General features: G+C 42.1%; 1 protein-coding gene across 3 annotated transcripts in view; it reads right to left on the minus strand.

Moving 5' to 3' along the window:
* Positions 1-23569, minus strand: part of LOC109424864 (protein ILRUN) — a 228766-nt gene that overhangs the window by 87030 nt on the left and 118167 nt on the right. For all 3 annotated transcript variants that reach the window (XM_029858046.2, XM_062845916.1, XM_062845915.1), the window contains exon 4: positions 16448-16662. In XM_029858046.2, the coding sequence (XP_029713906.2) occupies positions 16448-16662 (215 nt within the window). The remainder of the gene's footprint in view (positions 1-16447; positions 16663-23569) is intronic.

Below are 23569 nucleotides of genomic sequence, written 5' to 3' on the forward strand. Positions count from 1 at the left end.
CAGTGGATGAGCTTCATCTTAGCCAAATGATGCTCGATTCTCCACTTCCACGCCGTAAACTGGCTCTCCGTTCCGTCAAAAACGTGGGAACGATCTCCACGGACGAATCCCAGCGTCGCGAAGCATCTCTCGGCAGTAACCCTGCCGGTACGATCACTTGACTGACCGTCAAGGATGTTACCTGCTCCGCTCCCGCTTCCGCTGCCACTTCCACTACCGCTTCCAGAACTTCCTTGACCAGGCATCTTCAAAACCAGATATGTCACAGCTAGCCGCTGGGCCCATAACCTCTTAAACTTCCTTAAGTTAAATAAAACACCGATAACTTGGTTTGGATACTGATACTGTATTGAAGTTTCTTCATCCGAAGTCGTTAAAAGATAACATAATATATTAGCGATATATACAGAAATGATATGATATTATTATATAATTCAATCTGGCCACACTGCTAGCCGCATTGGCAAAGCTCAAATTCAAATCATTAGGTTAGGCCTTTACAAATGTTCTACGAGAGCTTTTTACCACAGTTGATTTCTGTGGGAACGGGTTAAAAGAGAATTGATAAACAACCGTGATAACCTCACGAGAGTTGTTATTGTTTACAATTGGATCTTCAACAATTTGATGCCAGTGAACAATATTTTGAAAAAAAAACACAAATCCAAAATTTTATGACATAGTTGTCCAGAATTCGACTAAAACTGTAAAACATTTTGAAACAGACTTGATTTTAACTCGTAAAGTGACAATTTTTGAACATTGTCATGATCCCTTTTATTTTCGGGAGATTATTTTAAAATGTGATAAGAGATTCAGGAAGTCAATTATAACTATTGAAACAAGACCTCAAGCAACTGCTAATATTTTGGACAAAGTTAAACAACCGATCATTTCAACGCTTAATTTGTTGAATGCAGTTCACCCCTTAAACAACAGTGCTGCCTTCATCGGCAATGCAAATGTAAACCTTTTACACCAGGATTGGAGCGCTGTCATTGAAAAGTTTGTTGCTGTTTATGGCTTTCGTGCAACTGTGGCAATACTTCCAAAACTAAACATTAGGACTAAAAGCAATCCTGCCAAGACACAATTTAGTAAGAAACACACAATTGATTTTTGTTTCAAATACAATGCCATCTTATGGTTGGTGAACAGTTTCTCTAAATGGGTGGAGGTAAATAGGTAAAACTTGCTGATTGTTTGGATTGCCAAACTTATTGTCGGACAAAGGTCTCTCATTTAACACACTATCAAAATTCATAACTCAGCACATAAAAAGCATTAATGTAACTAACAAACATTAAAATCCTGCTGGCCAGGAAAAGCTGCGACCTATGACATTTTACTTCAAGTAAGGAATTGTTGAGTTGTGTGTGAGAGACCGGATAGCTTTGAAAATTTTGACGTTGGAGGTTGAATTTCCTTCTGAAAATGTACTTGACTGTTTAGTATTGATGGTTACCAACATGGTTAACCAAAACAGAAATTATCAGCTAATGCTGGTACTACTGTTTCTACTGTTTTTGAAAGCAAATCCATACTACACTGACGACATTACATTTAAGGTGTGGAGTAAGCAAAAGATTCCACAATGGGTAATTATTAGGCCGTCCCTTATTTTGCAAAAATTGGAAATGTTAAAAGTTCGTTAGTGGAAAATGATCGTTTTAGCTAAAAAATGATCGTGTCAAAATTTGAAGCCGGTATCTCAAGGCTAAGTGGTCCCTCAAGGGGCCTAAAGTTGTTAAAAATTGTATGGGACCAAAAAACATGAAATTTTTTTCGACGAAAAAAATACGCTATTCTACTAAAACCGGTGATTTTAGGACCATTAAGGGCCAAAAAAGTGCTTAGATTTGCGATATATCTACTCGTTTTTGAGTAATTGAACAAAATAAGATAAGTTTCCTTCGGAATCTAAAAAAATTGTCAAAAATGCTGATTTTTCAGTGGTTTTTTGACAATATCTTGGAAACGAGTAGAGATATCGCAAATCTAAGCACATTTTTGGCCCTTGAGGGTCCTAAAATCACCGGTTTTAGTGGAATAGCGTATTTGTTTTGTCGAAAAAAAAATTCATGTTTTTTTGGTCCCATACAATTTTTGACAACTTTAGGCCCCTTGAGGGACCACTTAGCCTTGAGATACGGATTTCAAATTTTGACACGATCATTTTTTAGCTAAAACGATCATTTTCCATTAACGAACTTATAACATTTCCAAATTTTGCAAAATAAGGGACGGCCTAGTAATTATATGTTTCTCAAAGCGGATTTCTGAAAACTTATTACAGATCCTGGTAGATACCGAAACGAGATCAACCGCTCATTCTACTCGAATTCGGATCGTTGAAGATGGACGAGAACCAGCTGTCAACACGGTTGATACGAGTGGTCGAGACTGGTCGGTCAATGCCGGCTATCGCTGAATCCGTGGAGCCGTGGACGGAGGTGATGTCCGGCAAATACCGGATCAGAGTGTTATCGAAGAAAGAAAAAAAAAAGTGATATACTAATAGAGCGTAGAAACAAGAAAAGAAAAGCCCAGTCGGGATCGGTAGTGCTTACTGGCCTACCCCGGCGTTCGAAGCGAGTTAGGAAATCTAGAGTAGAAAATGAATTCATACATTGTCAAACGATACTCCTTTAGTTGAATTTCTGATCAATAACTTTTTTTATAAAGAGGAAGAGCTAATGTGTCTTACAACAACACTTGGTGTAAATTTATATTAGAGTGCTTTCGAACAATCATTAATAATCATTGATGATCAGTTATCGTTTGCGCGAGATAAAGACACTATATGCAAAGACACGAAATGTTCCAATTGGAATTCCAAATTTTCTGTCAATGTCATTCCAATCGAGCAGGAGACCTGTCAAACGTGCTTTAAAGCATTGCTCGTCGGCATCATCGTCATGATTGGATGATCATCATCGACAACAACAATCATCACACTTCGTATCTTTGCTTATAGTATCTTTAGCAGCATCGACCGCGTTTGGAATTGGATGGCACCGCTTCATCCGCTTGGCATCGCGACAAGCATCGGTCTCAACGTTTGAGGTTAGTGATGTAGTTTTATCGTAATCGCGGCGAATTATTATGTTAGAAAGCGTACTTGGTACATTTTCGACCGGAATGGGACGGTTTCGATTGTACTTATCCACTTTCGTAACACGACGGTAATTAATTCGCGAAAAAACTGACAAAAATACGGGAATAAATAGCGCATTAAATTTCGTTGCAACAGCATCGGTTGCTTTGACAGCTAGCACTGCTAAGCACCAAATGAAAGCTACAATATCCTTGTAAAAGGCCCTGAAATTTAATTTCGATTCGACATTTGATTACTGAGATATCTTACGAAGAGTATTTCAATAAATTCATTTTTTATTATTATATTTGCTTGTTATCTTGCATGAGCTTTTGACCAGTCTATGGGAAATTATTGTTTAATAAATAATGTTGACCTTATATAAAATGTATACTAGCAGGTTATTGTTTTCAATAAAATTATGAATAACAAATTACTCTGGCGGCAGCCGACGTGGCTTGCCCCCACCATCAGGCAAGTAAAACATCCTTTCTCCGTCAAGGCACGTTCTCTTCTGGTGTCCACATTCTTCCAGATGCAACGCAATCATCCCTATCTTGCGAATCACTCATCAACGTTAGGTTTCGAGAGTTTACAGCGCTTCGTTCACCCAACCACCATGATCGAGGAAATGTGGGAATACTACCCCGAAACCAATCCAATGACAACACCAGTGCAGATGACTTCAACGCACAGTGTGACCAACTAATGAACCATCAGATAACTTGTGACAATTCTCCGGTAACATCAACAGTGCCTCTCGAACCTCGAAAGTTACTAATGCTTCAATGGAACATAAGAGGTATGTGGGCGAATCATGTTGAATTGTCCAATTTTGTTGCACAAAAGCAGCCTATTGCTGTGAATCTCCAAGAAATGAAAACGTCCAACATTGAACGTGCGTTAAAAAGAAAATATGAATGGAGGTTAGCTGACCATAACATTCGTAATGGAAAAGGAATGGTGGTGTTAGGCGTTCTTAAAGAAGTCCCGCATCATTTCTACGACATACATTCCATAATCCCAACATGTGCTGCTCGGTTGCATAGCCCATATAATGTAACCATTGCTGCGTTCTATTTTCCCAACAATGCCAATGTAAAAGATATTATTGACGCACTTAATATGATTCTAATGACCACTGATCCTCCTTATGTCATTGGCGGTGACGCAAATGTTGCTCACGAAGCTTGGGGTAGCTCCAAGACAACGTTGAGGGGGCGATCGTTGCTGTCCTGGATTGTAGACAATGAAATGATAGTGCTGAATAATGGAGCTCCTACTTTTCTCAGCGATACCCATAATTCTTTGTCCTCTATAGACATAACGTTCGCTTCCAAATGTCTCGCTCCCAGATATTTTTGGGAGGTTTTGGATGACACAATGGGAAGCGATTATTTTCCCATTGTAACATTTCTGGATGAAGCGGAAATGAAACAGAAATGCCGTAAACGTTGGCTATACAAGGATGCTGACTGGAGAAGTTTTGAACAAAGTATCGATAATCTTCTAACCTCAAATGCTGATTTGGATATTGTGCAAATCGGGGATGTCATTAGGCAAGCCGCAGAGAACTCGATTCCAAAGTCTTCTGGGAAGCTCAACGGCAAATCAGAAATTTGGTGGACCAAGGATGTTGCTGCAGCAGTCAAACTTCGTCGGAAGACTCTTCGAGCTATGAAACGATTAAGAGCTGATGATCCGCTGAAAGAAGAGATGAGAAAACAGTTTCAAAAAGCTAGAGCCGAAGCACCAAAAGTTGTATCGAGGGCCCGGCAGGCTTCGTGGGAGCACTTCTGTGAAACATTCTCGCCAACAACTAGCCCACAACAAATTTGGGCCAACTTCAATCGTCTTTGTGGGAAGAAAAATACTTCTGCTAAAACTATGATTATCGAAAAAGTGCACGTCACAAATCCATGTGAAATCGCGGAGCACTTCGCAAACATTTTTGAAATGAATTCGGCATCTCATGAACAAACTACTGTACAAATAAATGTGCCAGTTTACATCGACGAAGAATCATCTGCTTTGGATAAGAATTTCACAATCCAAGAATTGCTTCGAGCCATTGATTCAGCAAAAGGGAATTCAGCAGGTGTCGATGAAGTGGGCTACCCCATGATTAAGCATCTGCCGTTTCAAGCCAAAATGAAGATGTTGAAAGCCTACAACGTTCTTTGGAATGAAGGGCGCTTCCCTGAAAAATGGAAAGAAGGTATTATTGTTCCTGTACCTAAACCAGGTGCACCGTTGGTGCAATAAAGAACAGACTACAGCGTTGGGCACTGACACTGCTGCAGTATGATTTCAAGATCGAATTCCAGAAGACTGAAAGTTTTGGATACGCTGATTTGCTCTCTCGCTTGATTGGACAACATTCCAAGCCCGATGAAGATTATGTGATTGCCAGTTTGCAAATGGAAGCAGATACGTTCTACCAATCACTAGTCAATTGATTTTGCAAGAATCAAAAAAGGATACCACGTTTCAAGCAGTCCTCAAGCAAGTTCGAGATAACTGGCCTTCCACGAGACATTTTAATGAAGTCGGATCATTCTACAAGAGACGTGAAGCGCTGTGTGAAGCGAATGGATACCTGATGTTCATGGATCGAATCGTCATTCCGAAGTCATTGCAATCACCTGTTCTCAAGCAGTTACATGTTGGTCATCCTGGAATGCAAAGAATGAAATCTCTGGCAAGAAGTTTTGTGTTTTGGTCAAATATGGATGCAGATATTGAAGACTATGTCCGGAGATGTTCGAACTGTGCAGCAGCATCAAAAGCTCCCGTGAAAACAACTCTTTCATCGTGGCCAATTCCGTCCATGCCCTGGTCTCGTCTTCATGTGGATTATGCTGGACCAATCAAAGGAAAAATGTTCCTCGTCATCGTGGACGCGTATTCAAAATGGCCAGAAATTTTTGCAACCAGTTACTCGACCGCAACAATGACGATTAAGAAGCTGAAGGAATGTGTCTCCCGATTTGGATGTCCATTGACCATTGTAACGGATAACGGTACCCAGTTTTGCTCTGAAGCATTCAGCAAGTTTTGCCAGCAGCACGGAATCGATCACGTGAAAACGCCACCCTTCCACCCACAATCGAATGGTCAAGCCGAGCGATTTGTGGATACACTAAAGAGAGCGCTTTTGAAGATAGGCGGAGAAGACGTTGAAGATGCACTGCAGATTTTCCTTCAGACCTATCGCTGTACCCCTAATCCATCCTTACCGGATAACCGATCACCAGCTGAGGTCCTGTTGGACAGAAAAACCCGAACTGTTTTTGACCTGATGAAGCCGCCGATTTCACAACCAACGCAAATTAATGAAAGGCAGAATGATCAGTTCAACAAACAGTATGGAGCGAAACATCGATCGTTTGAAGCTGGGGATACAGTTTATGCTGAAATTCATATTCGGAACGAGCGCTATTGGGCCAAAGGTATCGTTATTGAGCAGAAAGGAAGTGTGGTCTACAATGTTCTTCTACAAGACGAAAAACGACAAGGTTTGATAAGATCACACACTAACCAATTACGGAAATGCAAACCGGACGGAAAATGTGACGCTTCAGCTGAGCAGCCTCTACCCTTACAAGTTCTGTTGGAGGAATTTAGCGGTCCGGATCATGTTCCAACTGAAGATATTGAAAATCCTGGGTACTCTCAACTGGATATTCCCGTAACCGAGCTCGGAAGTTCAAGAGGTAATACGTGTCCTGAACAGATGAAATCAAATTCTACTGACGGATCATCGGAGGTTTGTCGTAGTCATGATCGGGTTCAATCAAGAAAACGAACTCTACCTTTTCGGGAACCTTCAGGCAGGAAGCGGAGACTTCCTTCACATTTTGAGTACTACGAGATTTTCTGAAGGAGGAGATGTTGGAGCAGTACAAGCAAGCCATGATTTTAGCCTTAAGTTGACACTTACAAATAAACTCTATTCTAATTTGAACCACCAAACTAGCAAGTTGAGTTTTACTCCCACTACACAATAGTCGCTGTGGGCAAAAAAGTCACCGCTACCAGGAAACGGCTTGACTTAGCCGTTAAAGCCGTCTATGAATGGGCTAAGAACATTCATTTCGATATTTCGCCCAACAAATCTTCGCTTTTACATGTTTGCCGCGAAAAACACAGAAATTGGAAGAAAAACAGGGAAGACATCAAAATTAACGATGAAAGCATACCAGACGTCAGAGTTGCGAAGATCCTAGGAATCTGGCTCGGCAGCAGAGCGACTTTTAAAGTACACTTCAAAAATACTGTAAGTGCTATACAAAATCGTATGAACTTCTTGAAAGCGATAGCGGGACGTGCAAGCAGGGATGTCATCTGGAGAATTGCAAACGCAACCTGTATCTCTAAACTTCTTTACGGAATCGAACTATTTGGTTTAAGCTGTGTCGATGCGTATCAATCATCTTTCAATCAGCTGATTCGCCTGTCTTCTGGTGCATTCAGGGCCTCGCCATCTTTGGCTTTGACCATTGAGAGTGGGATACTTCCATTCAAAGAAAGGGCGTCATTTACATACCTCCGTAGTTACTGCAGGATAGAAGAGAAAAGTTCCCAGCCTCGACCAGCTTTTCGGGAAAACGTCGATGAACTTTCAACATCTATCTTTGGAGAAAACTTTCCTCAAATTAGCAAGCTTCATCGTTTTGGACATCGACCTTGGTATTATCCTCGACCAACGATTGATTGGACAATCAAGAAGAGCTTCAAAGTCGGAGAAGGTGCTGACAAAGCTCGTGCATCTGTAAATGAGCTCTTAAACAGCAAATACCAGTACCATTCGAAAATTTACACGGATGGATCTAAAGATGATACAGGAGTCGGTTGTGGAGTTATTGGTCCAGATTTCACCATAGAAGGTCAACGCGGACAACACACCAACAGTCATTCTATCGGATTCAGCGAGTTGTCTTTCTGCTCTTGAGAAAGGTAACATTCTCCATTCGTATATACAGGCCATCGAAACCTTCTCGGAGAACAAGAAAGTTGAATTTCTATGGATACCGGGACACTGTGTCATATCCGGAAACGATAAAGCCGATCAAGCAGCAAAGAGGGGTAGAACAGGGTTGGCTATTGAATTTGAAGTTCCTGCAAATGATGCGATATTGTGGGCAAAACACAAAACAAAAAATATTGTGCAATCAAGGTGGAGTGAAAATACAATAGATCAATTAGCTATCATTAAAAGGAATGTAGGAAAATGGAGAGATAGAATTAAAAAAACTGAGCAACGAATTCTCACTAGGTGTAGGATTGGTCACACGCGTTTAACAAAATGCTACTTATTTAACAGAAAAGAACCCGAAATTTGCGAACTATGTAATACTGTGATCGATGTTAGGCATATTTTATTGGAATGTCGAAAATTTGATGATATTAGGAGAAGATTAGCGATTAGCTCTAATATAAGTATTGCTCTGAGCAATGAGCGAAAGGAAGAAAACAAAATTGTCAAATACCTAAAAGACTCTGGATTGTATAGTCTACTTTAAGCTATAAAAGAGGTGAATGAATTTTTATTGAAAGCCTCTATAATAAAAAAAAATAACAAATTACAAATAAACAGGAATTCTATGAAAACTTGCAATATGTTAAATGAAAGCTTTGAATTTATATATTGTGAGAAAAACGCAAGAACTGGACAGCCAAAATAACTAGTTAATTCCAAAAATATTATTTTTGTCCTTTTTACACCATAACCATAACCAAGTACTTCGGAGCGAATTTATTCGACTGATTGAGAGATATTAGACAAAGTGTATCTCGTTGATTTTCTTGCCCATTTGTTAATCGATTCAAGATCTTTTGGCAGTTCACAAAAGATACAATATTCAAGAATATGTAAGCTTTTTTTTAAATTTCATACAAGATTCTAGAAGGTGTCTGGCATTTCTGGCAGTTTAGTCCATGATCCATGATGCTATTTTGGAAACCAATCCACTACATGCCAAATCCACAATATTTTCTAGAACTTTTGGTCCATCACACAAAATAAATATTATTATTATTATTAATATTTATTAAAGACACTTTACCACTTATGTGGCATTCGTGTCTGGCAAACGTAATAACTCCTAACTTACACCTATTGATTTACATTGAATTGTAAGGGATTAAATTTCATTATAAATGTCACAGTCTTTAATGAATTTCAAAGCTTTAGCTTCTCTTTGTGCATCGAATGCTAAGATTTCACCGAGTGATCCGTTGATACCACAGCTTGTTCGTTGTCCGGTGTAGCCTCTACAGTCTATGAAGATGTGTTGGACCGTAAGCTGAGTCCCACAATAGTTGCACACAGGTGGGGGCTTCTTGTTGATTATAAACGAGTGGGTTAGACGAGTGTGTCCTATTCGTAGCCTCGTCAGAACTCGTTGTTCGGATGCACATTTACGATCCGGATATTTAATGGGCAAAGATTTGATTTGCCGTAACTGCAATTGGTGCTGACGCCATTCGTTCTCCCATGTTGACCAGATATTCCGCTTTATGGCCTTTATGACGTCCTGGGCAGGTATAGGGATGTCAAGCTTTGGCTGGTTGCGCGCTTGTTTGGCCAGTGCGTCTGCTCGTTCATTTCCGTTGATACCACAGTGACCTGGGATCCAGCAAAAGGTGATGTTCTGTTCTGTTGAGATGTTCTCTACTGCTTGAATCCATGGATGTTTAGATCGACCTCCTTGGATGGCGTCTAAACAACTAGCGGAATCAGTAAGTATGATTGTGTCTTGATTATCGTTGCAGTTAGACGCGGCAGTCAGGAGGCCGTACGCTTCTGCTGAAAATATGCTACAAACATCTGGTAAAGAGTGGCTATCCTCCTCGTTCCCTATCACTATCCCAACGCCAGTGAAAGGGCCGTCTTTTGAGCCGTCCGTGAAGCACTTGGTGTGATGTTGGTACCGATTTGTGATGAAGGATTGGAACACTGGGATTACGATACTCTTGTTTGCGCCTGCTTTGATGCTGTTTCTAATATGGTTATCTATGCGTGGAGCGTGTGTGTTCCATTCTCGATCGGTGTTTCGGAAGGTGGGGCATACATTAGGCAAAGTATAACCTGTAGAAGCTGAAGCAGGGTTTTTGCTCTTGACACCAGAGGGTAGTTGGACGCAGTCGAAGTTTTCTCCAGTAGCCGTACTGCGAGTTGCGCCAGTCGTTGTATTAGTGCCAGGCGGAAAGGTAGGCATCCAGCTTCAGCCATGACAGAGGGGATAGGGCTGGTAACAAAAACCCCGGAAGACAAGCGTACTACTGCATTGTATATTGGCCCTAATATCCGTTCCATGTCTTCGATGTTGGTGCTGATCAGTCCCAACCCGAAAAATAATTTTGATACTACTAGCGCTGATCCCGCTTTTAATAGGGTGGCTCTAGTGCTTCTCTTTAGCCGACATCCTAGGATTCGAAGAATATTGATCCTTGCGCGGCAACTACTCTTGACTGAAGCTAGGTGTTGTTTAAAATTGATGTTCGAGTCTACCCAAATTCCTAATATTTTCATTTTACGTACTTGTGGGATAGGAGAATTGTTTATTCTAATGGGTCGACCTCGTTTTCGGTGGCGTTGACGACAGCAATGAAGAAGCTTAGATTTAGAAGGAGCGATAGAGAATCCGACGCTAGCAGCCCATTCCGTGGCAGCTTTGACGGCTTTTCTCATATTCTGGCGGACTGATGAACGATTGCTTCCCTTCGCGACCAGAATCACATCATCGGCGTAAAGCAGGATTTCAGCGTCTGCAGGTATTTTGTCGAATATAGGTTGCATGGCCACCAAAAAGAGCGTGACTGATAGAATAGATCCTTGAGGAACTCCGTTTTCGGCTTTCCTGGGGCTTGAGAGTGTTCCGTTCGCACAGACTTGGAAGCGTCTGTTAGCAAGGAAGCTAGAGAGCATGTTTAACATACAGCCGCAGATTTTCCATTCTTTCAGGGCACGGAGGATTCCAGGTTTCCATGTTGTGTCGTAGGCCTTCGATATGTCGAGGGACACAATTTCGACATGCTCATTCATATCGAAGTAGAGGAGAGACTCTAAATGTGCTAGGTGGGATTCGACACCCTTACCTGAACGAAATGCGTGTTGACGTGAATCTAGCTTTTTGTTTGTTTCGAGTTCGGTAATGAGGCGGCGGTTTACCATTCTCTCGAAAACTTTACCTAAACAGCTTAAGAGAGCTATCGGTCTGTATCCATCTGCTAGGCTTCGATCCGCATCCGGTTTGGGGATTGGTATAACGGTACCTAGTTTCCACTGCTCTGGAAACTTCCCGCTGTCCCAGACGCGATTGAATAGCTCTAACAAAGCAACCTTGGAAGTCATAGGGAGTCGTTGCAACATTGGGTAGCCTATATTGTCTGCGCCTATTGAAGGACCACCTTTGCGATCAAGGGCCCACATCAGTTCTTCTATACTGAAGTCAGTGTTGTATCGCTTGTAGAGGTTTGGTCGTTGAGAGTGTTGGGATATGGTACTCTCAAATTTGTGTTGCCGTCGAAATTTCTCTGAGTAGTGCGAGTTAGATGATTTGCTCTCATATTCGTCTGCTAAAGCTTCCGATACAGCTTTTCCGTTGTTGGTAAAGCCGTTGGGAAGGTTGAGTGTGATTGTACTGGTAGTCCTTTTGCCTTGAAGCCTGTTTATCTTGTTCCAGACTTCAATTGCCGGGGTGTTCGGGTTGATGCTTGTGACGAAATCCTCCCAACATGTTTGCTTCGCATTCTCAATAGTTTTGCGAGCTATTGAGCGAGCTTCCTGGAAGTTTTGTAGTGCTTGAGGTTTTCGAGAATCGTCGTTACTCATCCTTCGTACAGCCCGTAGCCGTTTACGTCTCAGCTTTACTGCTACTTCGACGTCTTCGCTCCACCATGGAACCGATTTTGGTCCGCGTTTTGCAGCAGATTTTGGGATTGAAGATTCCGCAGCTAGGATAAGTTTATTCGAAAATTCTTCAACTGTCAGAGAGTTTCCTGCTCGTAGAGTTTTGCTCGTGAGGTCTTCAAAACGTTCCCAGTTGGCTTTTGCGTAAAGCCACTTTGCACGGGAGTGCAAAGCGTTTACGGCGTCCATCGTGTCGATTACTATCGGTAGATGATCGCTGTCTGAGGAGTCTGTCAGAGTTTTCCAGTTGAATTTTGTTGCAACGGATGTAGAGCACAAGGAGACGTCTAAAGCTTGGGTGTTTCCAGTGACTGGGTCTATTCGGGTGTGCGAGCCGTTGTTTAGGACTATCATATCGTTTTGCACTACAAGTTCGAAGATTTGTTCGCCTCTTTTTCTTGCTTCAGTAGCACCGCTACACCGACTTCCCCAAGCGGTATGGTGTGCATTCAGGTCTCCTAATAGTAGTATTGGTTTTGGAAGCTCATCTAGTAGTTCTTGCATTAGACTGGCAGCGTCTTTGTCCTTTGGCGGCAAGTATATCGAAGCTACTGTGATTTTTACCGGAACGAAGAGTTGAACGGCGACTGCTTGAATGTTGGTTTGCAGAGGGATCCGTTGGAAGGGAGTTCCGCACTTGATGGCCATACCAGCACCTTGTCTTCCATGAGTTGAGCCATGACTAAACAAGAAGTCGTACTTGTTTCCAAGAAATTTTCCTGTTAGTTTTTGAGGGTTTACATTTGTTTCTTGGAGGGCGATAACTGTGGGTTGATGTTTCGCGACCAGCATCTGGAGTTCGCTTTGATGTGATCGGAGACCACATATGTTCCACTGCAATGCAAAGGATGCTGCGATGATTCGTTCGTCGTCGTCCGACTGTGACGTGTCGTCAGAAGATTTGGACTTGGCCCGTGATTGTCTTGACCAACGATGGGATGTGTTCCTAGGAGCGTTGGTGCGGTTGATGTTTGACTCGACTAGACTCCGGGAGAATTGAGGGACGGCGGTTCTTTTCCGTGATAAACTGGTTGTAGTGGAACCTAGATCAGTAGAAGAGTTTGGGCAGATTGACTGATTTACTGGCGAGAAGGATGAATGGGAGGTACTTGCCGTTAAAAACGACTTACCCACGTCGACTGCCGCCAGAGGCTCATCGGACGAATCCGGGACATCTCTGGTCAGGGTCGACGTGGTAAGCCTCGCGCTTGGCGAATCAAAATGGGTAGAACTAGATGGTTTGCAGTTGAGGTTCATGTAATGGTCGTAAGCAGCAGAGTTGGAAACAACAGCGGCCGGTAAGGCCAAGGGTGTCCACTTAGTAACAGTCGAGCTGAAAGTTTGGTGGTCGACGGATTTGGGATGGGCGTCCCAGATCGTCTCTCCTGCCAGACCAGCATCCTTTTCTGAAGGTGAAGGGGGTACTGTATTTTCCTCATCAAAACGCTTGCTGAGGGTGGTGTAGTGTAGCCGATATCGATCGTCAGGAGCTTTGGCATTAGTTCGTGTGTGCGTTGACCAACGATGGGATGTGTTCATTGCAGTATTGGTGCAGTTGTTGCTTGACTCGACTGGATTCCAGGAGGATTGAGGGAATGCAAGGCACTCGTGACAGGCCCCATTCCAATCCCCCCAGACATCCACTCCCGGTTCTGGGAGGGGGGAGGTTACTGCATGCTCTCCCTCCCCTCGTCGAGGACGCCCGCTCGATGGGCTAAGAAGGACTGATCCACTATGGATGTTCTTGATAGCGTTTGTTTCAGTCGGACCTATGTCAGCAGGAAAGTTTGGGCAGATTGACTGATTTACAGGTGAATAAATTGAAGGGAGGATACTTGCCGTACAAAACGACTTACCCACGTCGACTGCCGCCAGAGGCTCATCGGACGGATCCGGGACATCTCTGGTCAGGGTCGACGTGGTAAGCCTCGCGCTTGGCGAATCAAAATGAGTAGAACTAGACGATGGTTCACAGTTCAAATTCATGTAGTGGTCGTAGTTAGCAGAGTTATAAGCAACAGCGGCCGGCAAGGCCGAGAATGTCCACTTGTAAGCAGCCGAGATGGAAGCTCGGCGGTGAGTGGTGTAGTCTAGCGTGGTATTTGGTCGTTGTCCATAATCAGGTTCCATGAGATTGTTGCAGGGGTTCGTTCTTTCGTTGTTTGGTGACTGTCGTTCTTCCGAGATCGTGTCCATGTTGAAAGCCGGGTCGATATCAAAGATTGGGGTGTCTTTTTCAGTAGATTCTTGATCTATCCTGTTTCCGAATTGGTCGCACTACTCGTCGTTCTTGGATGATGCGACACACGCTTACCGTGATTTTCGTTGCGGTCTGTCGGAGAGCTCTCCAGCACTCGCTTGTTGCTGCGGCTCCTGGTGCGAATGCTATTGTCGATTCCGTTTTCAAGATTATCGTTTGATTTGGCAGGCGGCATGACAAAACCTTTGTCTTTCCTGGATTGGTGCTGCGTCTTGGGCGCTGTTCCAGATGTAGAAGCCTGGTTTCCAATCGAAGTGCGTTGAGCGAGCGGTAGCTGTGGTTCGCGAAGCGTTGATTTAAGGGAAGCAAGTTCTTTGGCCAGGTCAGCAACTTGTTTTTGGAGAGCTGCGATCAGTTGGTCTTTTGCAACAAGTTCTTGCTTAAGCTGGTTCTGAATCATTTGCGCAATAGTTTCTCTACGATGTTCTTCGTTGTATAGGCGCCTGGCCTCACCAAACGAGATGCCACGATCGATTTTCATGTGGATAATCGTGTCTTCTTCTTTGTACTTCGGACAAACCCGAGACCTGACAGAATGTTCTTTTTTGCAATGGAGGCAGTGGGGTGTATTTTCGCATTGCTCTCCTTCTGCCACGTGCAGCGGTTGAGAACATTGCAGGCAGATACCAGGCTTTTGGCATGACTTCCGTGGGTGACCGTAAGTTCCGCAGTTGAAGCACATTAGCGGAGACGGGTAGTAGACTCGAACTTCGATCCGCAACAGTCCAAAGTACACGTGGTCTGGAAGTTCTGTACCATGGAACGATAGAACTAAAAATGGTGTGTTCCTGAGCTTACCATTCATTCGTTTTTTGATGCGGCGAACAGAGTGTACGTTTTGAGAAGTCAGATGCTTCTTGATGGTTTCCTCATCAACATTGATGGAATCCGGCTCATAAACTATGCCCTGTACCGTGTTCAATGTTGGATGTGGAAAGATCTCAATGAGTGTGCCGTCGGTTAGCTCAGTCATATTTGTCAGCTTTTGAACTATGCTTCGGGAACTTGTACGGAGGAGGTAACGTGAACCGCGACCTTCGCGAGACGCTTTCACATTTCGAGCTTCCTTTTCACCAACCGCTAACTGGACTGATGTGCCAATGATGAACGGATCCGGCAGCTGAGGGTCGTCCGTTACGTTTTCGGGGACTTTGCAGCGTAGGATAAGAACCATGGCCTGACCCATCTCGTCCTTGCTTAACATCCATTCCGGGGCTCTGACGCAACGTTGATGTTCGATAGGGTTGTCTGGGACCCCCGCCAGCGAGGCGGGGGGTTTACCGGTCATTTGACCGGGTATCGCTAGAACTTTTTCGGATTCACTTCACTGTTTCGTTTAATCGCGACGAGATATTGTGTAACTGACTTTGGACTATTTTTGACACCAACTTGCACTCGGGTCTCTCTGTTTGACAGAGTCTATCGAAACCGCGTCTGTGTTGGTAACTCGCCTAGCTGGCGGCGGTCCGAATTCACTATTAGTTCCTTGAAATTTCACTAAAATTCCACTCTGCCTGTGTGGACACTGACAGAACTTGACACTCGATCAACTTTTTTGGAATTAATTAGGCACTATTCAAGGTAAGTCAGCGAATTATAATCCGAGTAGGTAGCACGTGTTGATATGCAACATGACCCGAACACTCGAAACTGACAAAATAAATATGTTAAATACAAATAATACAACAAAAGTTTTAATAAGTGTATGAAGGGTTCTGTTCACCATAGGTGGATTAAATCGGGTTTTTCTATATAATTATACTATGATCTTTAAAGAATGGAGGAGTTGTTAAGAGCGAATTTGCTGAGTAAAAGGGAATATAATTATGCACGGTGGATGAACTATAATAAATATTAGAAATGATTTATACTCGAGACCGAACTGACGTGTATAGTGTATAGCTACTGGATTTTATCACGGTTTCTTTATTCGATGTTTTGTGAGTTTGCCGCGCTTGTCCGCCTCGATAAAGTCTGCTTTGAAGTTATTTCACTTCAGACCTTAGAGAGAAGCGCGCGTCGCTAGCAGAGGTCAGCCTGACTCTGCTGGCCGTGTTGGCAATGAGCCAACAGGGTCCGCTTTTGTTAACCCTACTATCTATAATAACTACTGATCATATTTGGATAATTTTGATATCTCATCCCAGCACATGCAAAGTCAATCATCAATTACCTCCAAATTGTGTTCCGTTTGAAGTATATAGACACCATCTAGTGATAAATGGGCCTACAAGTTCTGGGCTCAGCTGTTCAATTGTTGCAATAGTTGTGTCGTTTGGTGGTAGAGAAGGCATTGAATATTTTTTTTCTTCGGTCTCATTTTTCAAATATGTTCCATCTGGCCAGCTGATGTCACCATTATTTTGTAATAACCATGTTTGTTTGAATCTGAAAATACAAAATAAAAGTAAATGATCCTAAGATTAGTCTGCAGAAACTCGTTTGGAATGATGCCATCTACTCGGCATAGCATACTATGCTATGCTCGCTGTTAGGGTATTGAATGTATTTTCAGGTATTTTCGAGTATTTATTTATTTATTTATAAACGTCAACCGTTCGTAGACTACATAATTATTTCTATATAGTACTAGCTGTCCCCGGCAAACTTTGTCTTGCCTACTGCGTATTTTGACGTTTCAAGTCTAGCCAAGCGCTCAAGTCCCCGTTCAAAATGTATGAAAAACCGATTTTCAAAAACTCGCAATTTTCCCATGTTTTTGGCCTCATAACCTTCCTTGGGTGAAAACTAACAGAATAAAACTTAGATGACCCAAACCGGACCATCCGTTCGCAAGTTATGCGCGGTCCCACGTATGCCACTGCTGTATCGTACAGAGTTGAAATATTGTTTTAACTTCACGCGTGAGATGGTCAAGTAGATAGCTTCGTTTGGGCAGAATTTCGCATAGGGGTAGGCGGGGCAATATGGACACCCTAAGGTTTTTGCCAACTTTACCTGGCAAGATGTCAAAAAAGTTTAGTTTTTTGACACATGTATCCTTTTAAAGGCTATTGCTCACGAAGAAAAATGATTTATCCACTTCAAAAAATGTTTTGAAAAATGTAAGTTTTTCATGACCGTCTTCAAGCATACGGGGCAGAATGGACACCCCCATGGGGCAATATGGACACCATGAGACTTTTACGAATTTCGTACATTATTTACACCTATAAAGTCATTTCATTACAAAACAACTATTATGGATGAATAATACGCCGAAGAAGTTGATTTTTGTTCAGTTAATTTAAATTCAGGCTGTTTTGGATAAAGCTTCGTTTTTGTCGGCATGTACAGCTGTGCCTAGAAAAACTATTTTCCACTTCTGTCGTTTTTTGACCCAATTTGTTTCACCCTATGTCTACTATAGTGAACATTTAACCGAAAATATACTGAAATCGAAGAATTTGGTTGGTTTGTGATTTAGGTTATATTTTTCCCTTGCCGCTTCTTTCAAAAAGGTGAGTGTCCATTTTGCCCCGGCAGCAGAAGATATTTCCAAACTTGATTTTTGATATAATAAAGAAGAAAATATAAACATGTTAAGCATGTAGATACAGCAAAACTACTTGCATGTGTTCTAGAAATATCAGGTTTTAATCGACCTGCAATAAATTAATCACTAAATCTTATTTTAGATGGTGTGAAAATTATAATTTCCATGCACAAAAAACGGAGGACGCAACTTTTTCGTGTAAAATCAAGTCTAATTTTAATTTCGAATGTTTCTTTCCTGAAACTACGTTTTAGACAAATGGACTATATTCTCCATTCATTAAAAGTTCAAAAAAGTTTGCATATTTCAAAATATTGAGGGTGTCCATTCTGCCCCGGGTGTCCATAATGCCCCGCCTACCCCTAATTTGTAGGATGATGACTGACCGCAAGTGTGTTTCGCTTTCTTAATGGTCGAGTCGAAGTATAAAAATATAAACAGACTAGGAAATCACTGCAATTTACATGTTGTGAAACAATGTTATTCACAAATGTTATCATAGCATATTCAAGTCATTTCTTCAATGTTTGTATGTTTATTAGCGTACAACGTGATTCATAAGATGGAAGTGGAAAAGTTGTCCATCTCAGCAGGGATGGCATGCTCCTCAGTGTGAGTGCAAGTGTGCGCGGTATTATACAGAAAATGAGCTGCACTGTGCACATTTTCTGTGCGGAAAAATGCCATCCCTGCATCTCAGTTTACGTAGCTCAAATAGCAAGAATTTGTTCGGCACATGAAAAGTTTGTGGCGGATCGGATACCGAAATAAACGTTTTATGTATATTTATTTCACGGAAACTTTTATTCTTTAGTTTTACAGTTTTCTGTTCGATACCGCAATCGTCGCGATTCAATTCAGTGATGTCTGCCGACTCGGTTTTCTCTACACTCGTCGTCGTCGTCTCTCGTTCTCCACGGATGCATATAGGGATATAGGGGTGTGCATCCACAAGTTCTTCATCAGTTTTTATAAATGGGGACCAAACAAAACTACAATATTCAAGAATCGATCTCACTTAACAAATGTAAATTGATAGTGTATGGATCCTGAAAGTTTGTACCAAATCGCTTTATAAACCCCAGCATCCCGCATAACTGCAAACCACACCAAAACAGCTCTCGTTATGGTTTATGGTCCACCGTATCCCATGGTGTCCGGCCATTTGGCCGAACGCCGTTTGGCCGAATGCCGTTTGGCCGAACGCCATTTGGCCGAATGCCATCTGGCCGAATGGTCGTTTGGCCAAATGCCGTTTGGCCGAATTATGTTCAAAAGAATTCAGAGGAAGTTTTTGACATTCCAACTATCAATATGATCATCAGAAATATTTCCTTCTTTTAATCATAGGCTATTCTTTCTAGTTTTGACATTCAGGGATGAATTGGCGTTGAACCTGTCAATATTTTATCAAAGATTTTTTTTTCTTTGAATCATAGGCTGTTCTTTCGAGTTATACTTATGCGAGGAATAGTGACATGGTCACTTAAGTTCATCATTTATTTTCGGCCAAACGGCATTCGGCCAAGTGGCATTCGGCCAAATGACCCTTTCGGCCAAATGGCGCTCGGCCAAACGGCATTCGGCCAAATGGCGTTCGGCCAAATGACCCGGAACCTATCCCATAATCAGAATGGTACACTCAACCATAAGCCAACAATTGCTCATTAAAGTTCACTCAGTAATGAGTGATGTTTTTGGCAAATCGATCAAACGAACAATCGGTCGTTAATAATGTTTTTTCAATTTCTCATCGTAATAGGCTGTTTTACCTCACGCAAGTTTGACAGGAAAAGGCCTACTTTCCCACACACAATTAAAAGTGCTGTAATGGTTCATTACAGCACTGATTTGCGTTGCGTAATGAACCATTACAGCACTGTTTTCAGTTTTGATCAACTTCTTGATGCGTTCTGGACACAGTTTTGAAAAATTGTGACAACTGCGCTGTATAACCTGCTATGATCAGACTTTCTTAAACATAGTTAAACATGACTATGAACATCAGAGCTTGATGAAAAAGTTTTGTTAAAAACTATCCTCAAGTGGTAATTTATGAAATTGCAAAAAACGTTGTACGCAACTCGGTGCAGAACTCGATTTTTACAGCACTCGTCGTAATTATCCAACTCGGCAAGCCTCGTGCTGTAAAAATCATCATTCTGCACCTTGTTGCGTAAACTACTATTACCGTTTCGAAACCCATTTTTCCATACATATTTTGATCGCCGACCGTAACGTAATCATACCGAATGTGGTGTAAAAATTCATGGCTGGAAAGTTGAGACTATGGTTGGCGAACAGTTTTACTACAACAGGAAACCACACATAGTGTGGTTTTTAAAAATATTTGTTCTTATTTATTTATTTAAGATTTGTAAATTAAAACAATCATTTTGGGGACATTTTATTAGGGTTTATTAAAATTATCACTCATGATATTTAATGAAACTCAACATATATATATATATATACAGGGTGTTTGTTTCCGGACTTTAAATAATTTGGGGGCAGATAGGTCTTAATGAGACATGAAAAAGTGCCCAAGGAACATGGGGTCGCAAATCACTGCTAAGTGAGTTATTCAAAATTCTATGATTTTTAACATGCAAAACTTCAAAAAAAATGTATCTCAGCTATCTTTGATCAAAATCTCAATCTTTTTGCATGAATTGAAAGCGTGAACCATTGTGCTGTTATGCTTCTTGGACAAAAACTCGATCTAAAGTGATTAACATGCTTAAATTTTGGAAAGTTTGCGGCAAAAGCAGAAAAAAAATGCTCTTTTTTTAGGTATTTTTGTTGTTTTTTAATAAAAACACGTAGTAAAGTAGAAAAGTGATATTCTACAAAAGATTGTTTATGTTGTTTTCTACAAAACTCTCTTTGGGACCAACATTGAATTTTTTGTAGTTTGGCCACAATAATTAATTCAAAGTTAGGTAAGAAACTCATCGAATTGCGAAAAACATCGCCCCGATTTCATTGAACCGTGCTTTGGCAGCACTTCCCGTTCGTGTGGTTGCTGTTTTCTCTCCCACCAGCAGGCAAGCGAAACTCTTGCAACGCACATGAATAGCCAAACATTGCCACACAACCAACCAACTGCTCCTGATTGGTGTTATGTTTGGTCGTGCATAACAAACATTGCACCAATCTGGGCGAGTTGGTCGTTCGGGTGGAGAGCCGGAGAAGTTTGTAGCCATGACCATGCCTCTGTTATTGTTGATGTGGGGAATGCGCACAGTTCAAAGCGGTGCATCGAATTTCCGCTATGGCGGAAAGCAATGCGGAGGTTGCGTGCGAAAGGACGCGCGCAAGATTTTTAAAACATTGCTATGCTAGTAGCGATACCAATGTTGGTCGCGGAGAGCAAGACGAGCTGCGTGGTGTTTAAAATCCTCTGCCGAGTTGGGTTTCCTTGCACTCGCAGTCGAACTGCGGTGCTATTCAGATGGGGTGGGGTTATGCTGACGAAGTCAGATATTATTTTATTGATTTTAAATAAGTAATTTAATGAATAATTCCATTACTAATGTGTGTTAAGCTGTGATTATTCTTTTTTCTGGCATTACATACCATCGGGTACACAGTCTGTTCTGTACTATTTAAGGTATGAATGGGAGATATTAAGGTGGATTATTGCGGGAAGTTGGGGGTTTTAAATAAATGTTCGGTAATTTAAGATAATATTGAGGAGCATTCTGAGGGAAGTTGGTTCCTCCCAATAAGTGTTCGGTAATTTTAGGTGATATTAGGGGGCATTCTGAGAGAAGTCGATGCCTCCCAATAAGTGTTCGGTAATTTTAGATGATATTGGAGGGCATTCTGAGGGAAGTTGGTTCCTCCCAATAAGTGTTCGGTAATTTTAGGTGATAGTGGGAGGCATTTTGAGGGAAGTCGATTCCTCCCAATAAGTGTTCGGTAATTTTAGGTGATATTAGGGGGCATTCTGAGGGAAGTCGGTTCCTCCCAATAAGTGTTCGGTAACTTTAGGTGATATTAGGGGGCATTCTGAGGGAAGTCGGTTCCTCCCAATAAGTGTTCGGTAATTTTAAGTGATATAAGGGAGCATTCTGAGGGAAGTCGGTTCCTCCCAATAAGTGTTCGGTAATTTTAGGTGATGTTGGAGGGCATTCTGAGAGAAGTCCGTTCCTCCCCATAAGTGTTCGTTAATTTTAGGTGATAGTGGGAGGCATTCTGAGGGAAGTCGGTTCCTCCCAATAAGTGTTCGGTAATTTTAGGTGATATTAGGGGGAATTCTGAGGGAAGTCGGTTCCTCCCAATAAGTGTTCGGTAATTTTATGTGATATTAGGGGGCATTCTGAGGGAAGTTGGTTCCTCCCAATAAGTGTTCGGTAATTTTAGGTGATATTAGGGGGCATTCTTAGGGAAGTTGGTTCCTCCCAATAAGTGTTCGGTAATTTTAGGTGATATTAGGGAGCATTCTGAGGGAAGTCGGTTCCTCCCAATAAGTGTTCGGTAATTTTAGGTGATGTTGGAGGGCATTCTGAGGGAAGTCCGTTCCTCCCAATAAGTGTTCGTTAATTTTAGGTGATAGTGGGAGGCATTCTGAGGGAAGTCGGTTCCTCCCAATAAGTGTTCGGTAATTTTAGGTGATATTAGGGGGCATTCTGAGGGAAGTCGGTTCCTCCCAATAAGTGTTCGGTAATTTAGATGATATTAGGGAGCATTCTGAGGGAAGTCGGTTCCTCCCAATAAGTGTTCGGTAATTTTAGGTGATATTGGAGCGAATTCTGAGGGAAGTAGGTTCCTCCCAATAAGTGTTCGGTAATTTTAGGTGATATTAGGGGCATTCTGAGGGAAGTCGGTTCCTCCCAATAAGTGTTCGGTAATTTTAGGTGATATTAGGGGGCATTCTGAGGGAAGTTGGTTCCTCCCAATAAGTGTTTGGTAATTTTAGGTGATATTAGGGGGCATTCTGAGGGAAGTGAGTTCCTCCCAATAAGTGTTCGGTAATTTTAGGTGATATTAGGGGGCATTCTGCGGGAAGTCGGTTCTTCCCAATAAGTGTTCGGTAATTTTAGGTGATAGTGGTAGGCATACTGAGGGAAGTTGGTTCCTCCCAATAGGTGTTCGGTAATTTTAGGTGATAGTGGTAGGCATTCTGAGGGAAGTTGGTTCCTCCCAATAAGTGTTCGGTAATTTTAGGTGATATTGGAGGGCATTCTGAGGGAAGTTGGTTCCTCCCAATAAGTGTTCGGTAATTTTAGGTGATATTAGGGGGCATTCTGCGGGAAGTCGGTTCCTCCCAATAAGTGTTCGGTAATTTTAGGTGATATTAATGGGCATTCTGAGGGAAGTCGGTTCCTCCCAATAAGTGATCGGTAATTTTAGGTCATATTAGGGGAATTAGGAACCGACCTCCCAATAAGTGTTCGGTAATTTTAGGTGATATTGGAGGGCATTCTGAGGGAAGTTGGTTCCTCCCAATAAGTGTTCGGTAATTTTAGGTGATATTAGGGGGCATTCTGAGGGAAGTCGGTTCCTCCCAATAAGTGTTCGGTAATTTTAGGTGAAATTAGGGGGCATTCTGAGGGAAGTCGGTTCCTCCCAATAAGTGTTCGGTAATTTTAGGTGATATTAGGGGGCATTCTGAGGGAAGTCGGTTCCTTTCAATAAGTGTTCGGTAATTTTAGGTGAAATTAGGGGGCATTCTGAGGGAAGTCGGTTCCTCCCAATAAGTGTTCGGTAATTTTAGGTGATATTAATGGGCATTCTGAGGGAAGTCGGTTCCTCCCAATAAGTGTTCGGTAATTTTAGGTCATATTAGGGGGC

Source organism: Aedes albopictus, chromosome 1 (assembly GCF_035046485.1).
Source record: "Aedes albopictus strain Foshan chromosome 1, AalbF5, whole genome shotgun sequence".
Taxonomy (NCBI): Eukaryota; Metazoa; Arthropoda; class Insecta; order Diptera; family Culicidae; genus Aedes; species Aedes albopictus.